Source organism: Chinchilla lanigera, unplaced genomic scaffold, assembly GCF_000276665.1.
Source record: "Chinchilla lanigera isolate Chin_1 unplaced genomic scaffold, ChiLan1.0 scaffold00069, whole genome shotgun sequence".
Taxonomy (NCBI): domain Eukaryota; kingdom Metazoa; phylum Chordata; class Mammalia; order Rodentia; family Chinchillidae; genus Chinchilla; species Chinchilla lanigera.
The window spans coordinates 11,830,186-11,837,562 of NW_004955470.1; the positions used below are offsets into that span (position 1 = coordinate 11,830,186).

The following is a 7,377-nucleotide window of genomic DNA, read 5'->3' on the forward strand; positions in this document are numbered from 1 at the left end:
TGGTTCAGAACTAATATGATTCCAGGCTGTCCAAAACATCACTGTGACCCTCCAGCAAGAGTAGGGGCCCTGTGAAGATCAGGCAGTCAATGGCATTTTGGCAAAGGCCAGAAGCACAGTGGGTCCAGTAGGCCTCCGAATCCATCTTGTTGTTATTTCCCCAGCTCCAGAATGCTTAATTGGGGGAGATACACATAGCATCTGGAGGAATCTTCACATTGGTTCCATAACCTGTGGTTGGTAAGGTCAGATGGAAGCCATTAGCTTTGGCTTTATCTGCAAAAATAGCGAGCCAAGAACAATTTCACATCCCGGAGGACTTGTAGAAATTACTGCCACTATCAAGGACTTGAAAGATGACGAGTTGGTGGTTCCCTCCACATCCCACTTTAACTCTCCTGTGTGACCCGTGCAAGAGATGAATGCGGACAAAGGAAAGATGGGTGGGCCTCAGAGAATGACGATGAATGAGCGAAAACTGAATCACATGGTGATCGCATTTGCAGCTGCGGCCCCAGATGTGATTTCCTGCTTGAGCAGAAGCAGTCCGCTCGCGTCATTCCCACAAGAGCTAAGAGAAGCCTGGAAAAGCAGCACCCCTACCTTGCAGTTCTGTTCCCAGATGGACCTCGGCAGCAAGTGTGCACGAAGATGAGTGACCAGCACTCGGGGAGAGGTCGTCGCAAAATCCAGCCCTGACCCTGGAAAAGTGGCAAGAGTCTCCAGTTACTGTCCTCGCTCAGAAAACTGGCTCAAGCACCGATTCAAGCACAGGGAGGGAAGGAGGGAGCTCTCCACCAGTTGATCAGGAAGGAGAGAGAGGAAATGGGAAGAGGAAGTCGTTGAGAAGGCAAAGGCCACCAGCCAGGCACACAGGAAGTTCTAAGCCCTCCTGGAAGGCTGGGCTCCTTGACACAGGAGCACATGGCCCTGGGGGAGATGGGGCGGTCAAGGCAGCCCTGGGGTCCTGGCCAAGATGAACTGCACGGCCCCGGCAGCTCAGGCTCCCAGCCATCCAGTGTGGTTCTACTCACCAGCTCCCTCCATGTTGATGAATTTTGACTCAAGGAAGGGGACCCTTAGTATGGAAGTGGCGCGTCTGCACTTTACCACATCCCCATCGTTATGAATCATGTCCAGAATCTCAACCATCCACATTGTACCTGAGAACAGTAGAAAAACTCCGTTCATCTTAGTCAATGGCTTTTCAGCTTGGGATATAGCTAAGGTGGGGGATATAGCTCAGTGGCACAGTGCCTGTGTCCCAGGCACGAGGTTGTGAGTTCGATTCCCAGGATAAAAAAAAAAACCCTTAAACAACCAAAACAACCCCAATGGGTTTTCATCCTGAGCGACTGCCTGTTGCGAAGAAAGCAGTAACACGAGCGAATCATTGAAGGAAGAGTCACATAGAGAGGCAGAAAAGGAAACTTCTGAAGAGCTGCGCCTTCCCTTAGTGTGGGTGCCACAGAATTTCCTGATGAAGGACTTGGAGCGCTTTCCCAGCACTTGTCACAAGAGGTTTGGAGTGTAGAGAAAACACGGCAACAAAATGTAAGGAGCATTCCCAAATGTCACACTTTGAACAGTTTTGCCCCATTGACTTATCCCGATTATCTCATATGTAGAGCATATATCATTTAATCTATGTACCCGTCTAATTTCTGTCATTTTTCTGTCTGTCAGTCATCTATCATCTATCTGCCCATTTGTGCATATCTATGTCTATGTCAGTGAACCCATGAATCACTGAGACTGTTTGCCTCTGGGAGTCTGCTTGTGTCTGTGGATCTGTCAGTCTTCTATCCAGTGAGCCATCTGTTCTCATCTTTTCACCTGTCTCAGATCTCCACCTGTGCCTGCATCTGTCCATCTTCCAGCTACTCCGCTGAGTCCATCCCATCCTCTCCGCTGTCCGACTGAACCATCTGTAGGAAGGTTTCTGACATATTTATATATTTTGTTTGTTTTTATCCTTTCTTTTTCTTTCTTTTTTCTTCACCATCAGAGAAACTTCTCTAATAACATACTATGACCCCTGAAATTATAGCCTTCTGACATATATCTTTATATTTTCTTATAAAGCTAATTGAACTTCTTGTATGTGTGTGTACATAAATTTTAAGGTTAGTACAGTATGGAATTAACTTTTTAAAACTGTATTTTAAAATGGTAAAACAGTTGTATAACAAAATAAAGTATAATAACAAGTTAATACACTGTATATTGTCATCTTCAAAATAGTTTCTCAGAGTACAAGATATAGGCATAAAAATACTCCAATAGATATTAGCATGAACCACCCTCTTCAGTGAACTAAGAGACACTAATAGTATAGCTAAGTTGAATTTTTCTCCTTTTCCCACTCCTTCCTTACCCCTTTCTGCATCCTAGTTCCTTTTTCCTTTTAAGCATGTACTTCTCATGTCATAATATCTATTGTGCATTCTAGACTTTATTTACTCTTTCAATCTCTCACACCAGGGAGACAATGCAATGTTTACACATGTGAGTCTGATCTATTTCACTTATGAGTATGGTCTTAAGTTGCATCCATTTACCTATAAAAGTCTCAGCTGTATCATTTGTTATGGCTGATTAGTATTCCAGTTTATAGTTGGGGTCCTCTTATGTGGTGGCGTTTGAAGGTGGCCTGGCTCCACTAATGTAGGGGAGAAGGGGCCAGGCACCAAGGTTGGTACTGCCGGACCACTTGCCAGGTCCTGGATTCTTCCTGGGCCCGTTGCCAGGTCCCAGGGTGGACACTGACTTTTTCTACACTCTTTATTTTGTTAGTGTATGTTTACAGCACTTTATGTTTACGTTCATCCTAGAAAGTGGGGCTATGCACTTCTTATTTGCCCTTCTCTCCTTACCAAATGCCTTTCCTCTGGTTCTTCACCCCCTTCCCCATGTTCGTGATTGTGATTATGATTGTAGTGCATGTGTGCAGCACCTAATGATGGAATCCACTGAGGGCCGTTTGTCCACGTGCAGGACACATGGACTCACTCTTGACACCACTCACTGCCCTCTTCCCCATCCTTGGTGTCCTGGTCCCCTTACTCCTTGCCTACCCTTTGTAGAGACTTCAGTCTTAGACAGCTTGATTTTGTCCTTCAGGTCACTGAAGGTCTTCACAGGTTTTCCCATTTGTTATTTCAGTTCAAGGCTTTTCTTTTCCTCTATCTTTATCTTTTTTGATATTTTATAATCTGTTGTTCATTTTTCATTTCATATATTGTAATTTTATTTTAGAGTTTTTCAACCTTATTTCAACTTCCTTTCATTACCTTCATGACATTCTTTTCAACATGTGAAAAACAAGTCACGTTCCCTGAATAACAGTACCTGTATCATTTATGAATCTGATTTTATTTGCCAATATTAGTTTCCTTGAGAATAGTATTTTCATGACAGTGGCATCATGAGCAACATCGGATCCAGACATTGTGAAGGACGGGCTCCTATGTGATGGATCCCATATCCTTGAAGGTTTGTTGGGAGTTAGCTGTACACCTGTTAGGCATTGCACATCACCTGGTTATGTCCGTTTCTCCTCATGTTATGGTGGTGCTGCAGCAGCCTTTGCCCAGGGGTGATGTGGTCCTCCTTCTACAGTGTGATTCTTCCAGGGCTTCTATCAAGTGTCTGGGGTGTCCAAGAAACCCTCTGTATCTGGCCAAGAAGAAGTATATTGCTGCTACAACAATTCACCCAATACAAGTGCCCTGAGACAGTACAGGATGACCAGCTAATGGTCTCCACAGAACAGAAGCATGGCACAGTCTTGTTGGACCCTCTGTGTGGGGCCTCACTGGGGTGCAAAGCTGGTGTCCCCTGGGGCTACCCTCTCAACTGGGCTTCAGGCCTTCTTCCAAGCTCAAATTTGTCCACAGCGTTAAGTACCTGGTGGCGGATTTTGGACTCCTGTCTCTCTTCTTTTTCAAGCCAGTAGCCACACACAAAATGTTTATTATGCTATGGAATTTTCAGGATTTCTCCTCTGCTGTGTCTCTGCTGTTCTGCTCCTAAGAGCTCATGGGATTGCACCAGGCACACTCACATAGGCTGGGTTGACCACCCTGCTGTAGGGTAAGGAGATCAGTAACTCTGAGTTCTCATGAGTGTGTGATATGAAATCTGTACATGTGTGAGTCCAGAGAACTGAGGTCATAGGAGACATAAGTCAGCCAGCCACAGGCCTGTTGGCACCTGCACAACCTCGGGGGAGCCTCTGTGTGACAATTTCCTGGTAGCCCCATCCAGATCTCTGTGTGTTTGCAGCCTGCAGGGCTCCATGTGTGTGTGGAGGGCCTTCTTTGTGTGTTTCCTCTTCTCTGCTTGTCCATCCTGCACACGAAGCCCTCCTTCCTCACACAAACACCATGTCTTGTTCCTGCAGTGACTCAGCTCCTGTTCATGAGATCGAGACACCTGCCACTGTCCCATGATCAGTGGGGGACTATATCCTGAAAGCAAAACCAATACCGACCAGTGTCAACAGCAGGGGTTTCTTATATTTTATCTAATTCTGTAGTGAATGGAATTGGAGTCCAGTCCAGTCTCATTGCTCCATCAGTACTGGCCAGGAGTTTTCATCTAATGATCACCACAACCTTGAGACATTATTCTTTTTGATGCACAGCCTATTCCACCTTGGCCACCACACACTCCTTAACGCTGGCTCCTGTGTCCTCTGACATGTCCCCACTAGGTCTGAGCATTGACTTACGTTATAGCCAACTAATGGCCTAGGTTCAGCCCCTGCATCCTCACCCCAGGACTGGGATGTCCACTCACCAATGCCCTGGTCTTTCTTTGTGAGGAACTGTGTTTTGTAATTGAGTTCTGAGCCTTAGGGGTGCTGTACCTACCAGGAGATATTTGATTCTAGGAAGTTTGAAGTTAGTTTAGAGAATTTGTAATGACTCTGAGGCTTCTCTGAAAGGAACTTAACTGGAACAGGAGAGAAAGCATTACTTACTGTCTTTCAAGAACATTGGGCAACTAGACAACCCACTTTTGATTCTTATGGGGAAGGTTTCCTCGAGTGAAGGCATATGTTGAAAAAACCAGTGGTATATTTTTCAATTTATTCACCCAAAATTTTTTTGTAAGTTATTGGTTCTACAATGAGTGTTCCTCTCCAGGGCCCTTGGCAATGTTTGGTCATCAGCAGAGAGTGCTGTTGGAAGTCAGTGTCCAAGGACCACTGATGCTGCGTGTCCAGCAATACTAGGACTGATGCATGTCAAGATCTATTCCTCTCCAATCCCCATTCCCCAACCACGATTTACTGGTCAATACAGATTATACAATTGTTTCATGTGCAAATATGGAATGTTTTTGTATGCCTTGATATAAATACCTGATTTGGGGAAAGATGCTAGAAAAATGTCATCTGGCCTGCCATGGAAATTACAGATTCTTTCCTACACTCCTTCAACTGCTTGAGGCAAACGTATATCATCCACTTCCATCATGCCGAACTGGACTGATTTCCTGTCCACTTGATGAACCTTCTTGGTCTGCACCATTGGGAGCTGGGACTGATATTGTCTACTCTATTGAAAGAAAACATTATGTTTCATGGTTCCCAGCATTTCTATCTGCCTGCTACTGAGTAGAATAACATGAAATATAACATTAAGAGCATATTAATAACTCTCAGTCACTTATTTGTTTAATCCTCATAGGAACCATATAAGCAATGTCATTTCTGTTCTCTAGATGGGATGAGGGAGCTGAGATTGGTAAAGGTTAAGTGACTGAGTAAAGAGAAATCAACCAATGATTGTTAGAGATGAGATTCACACTCCAGGTCTGTATCTTACTTCACATCACTTCTTGGGTTAGTGGAAAAGTGATAGTAATGCGTCGCGCCTTCTTCATACTCTTTGTTTTTTGGGGGGTTTTTTTGGTTTTTCTTCGGTACCGGGAACTGAACTCACGACCTTGCGCTTGCCAGGCAGGCGCTTTGCCGCTGAGCTAAATCCCGAGCCCCGTTCATACTCTTTGAAATGTTGTTCTGTGTAATAGAGAAGAGGTTCTTCTATTGAAATCATGCCAAAGCATCATTTTGAGGAACTTTCTAGAGTCAGTTTACTTATTGATTTTATGCAAAAATATTCAAAAAGAGGTTCATATATAGTTTTTGCTCATGAATGGGATCATATTCCAAATATAAACAACAGTTTAACACCAAGAAAAACTGTCATGTGTCAGTGTCTTCTAACTAGAAAATTGGGGTGATGTTTGGGTTGTGTGAGATATTTAATGCTGCTGTGGAAGTCATAGAAACATAAGGTGAATATTTTAGTTGTAAACTTAAATGTGTAAAAGACATATGGCCATTAATCCCCCAATAAGCATTCCACCTTCCTTTCAAGTGAAAAAGAGTATTTTGAGGGGAATTTCTGGCAATGTGTCTCTGACTGCAATAGGTATTTTAAAAATTAAATGCACGTTCTATTTTTGGATCACACTTCATATGTCTTTACTTGTATGTGTCTTTTTAGGATCAGTCTTTCACCTCAGTGCAGAAAAGAAATTGTTTATTTAGGCATGAAGAATTGCAATTCATGCATTTAGGAAAAGGGTGGTATAGCAAATGTAAGGCTATATGAGCTGACATTAAATAAGTGTCAATTTCAAGACTGCAGGTGCTAGAAGGAGCCACCCATTTCCAATTACATAAACATTTTTGTCCCATTTTTTCTCCTCTGTTTCTTTTTTGCTTTTTTGATTGTGTTTGGTGTTTTCTCTCCTGTTTTCTTTTTCCATTCTTCCATTATTATTTTTATTTATTGAATTTCATTACTTACCCTATTCTTAATTTTTTCCAATATTCTTCTTTGCTTACCCTATTCTTAATTTTTTCCAATATTATTTTTGTCTTTTCCACTGTTTCTTTTGTGTTTTTTATTTCTTCATTTCCTTGTTAATTTTTTTCTGTTACTTTTATGCAATAGGACTTATTTAGGTTTACTCCTTAATACAATGCTCTATTTCACTTATTAACTTCTCATATTCCACCACTTAATTTTTCAAATTATAATTTTTTGTGCAACTATTCCCTGAAACTTCTATTGTTATGAATATATACATTAAGCTTTGTGATTCCATAGATATCAGTTCTCTATATCTTATTTGCTTGAACACTGTTCCATGGGTAATGAAGGTAATGTTTAGCTGAGTAGCTATTTACTGTAGGTCAATAGCTTGTGTGTCTTAGTGTTTCTAATACAGTCATACATCTATTTGGGGGTACATATGGCACATTATTGGTTCTTAGTGTTTGTCAATATCTAGTGTTTTATTTCTTGGCATTGCAGTGCTGATTTTACTACTAGAGCCATGGTGACATATTTATTG

General features: G+C 42.4%; 1 protein-coding gene across 1 annotated transcript; it reads right to left on the reverse strand.

Annotated features, from left to right (window-relative positions):
• LOC106150267 (sulfotransferase 1C3-like) lies at positions 1-1,204 on the reverse strand. Its single transcript, XM_013522680.1, has 3 exons — positions 1,035-1,204; positions 604-701; positions 1-231 (listed from the first exon to the last, which is right to left on the reverse strand). The coding sequence occupies exons 1-3, from the start codon at positions 1,189-1,191 to the stop codon at positions 214-216; spliced, it is 273 nt and encodes a 90-aa protein (XP_013378134.1). The 5' UTR covers positions 1,192-1,204; the 3' UTR covers positions 1-213.
• Between the last annotated feature and the right edge of the window lie 6,173 nt (positions 1,205-7,377).

Coding starts and splice junctions, on each gene's coding strand:
- LOC106150267 (XM_013522680.1), bottom strand. CDS start 1,191: ATGAACGGAGTTTTTCTACTGTTCTCAGGTACAATGTGGATGGTTGAG. Junction 702..1,034: donor CATCAACATGGAGGGAGCTG/GTGAGTAGAACC, acceptor CCACTTTTCCAG/GGTCAGGGCTGGATTTTGCG.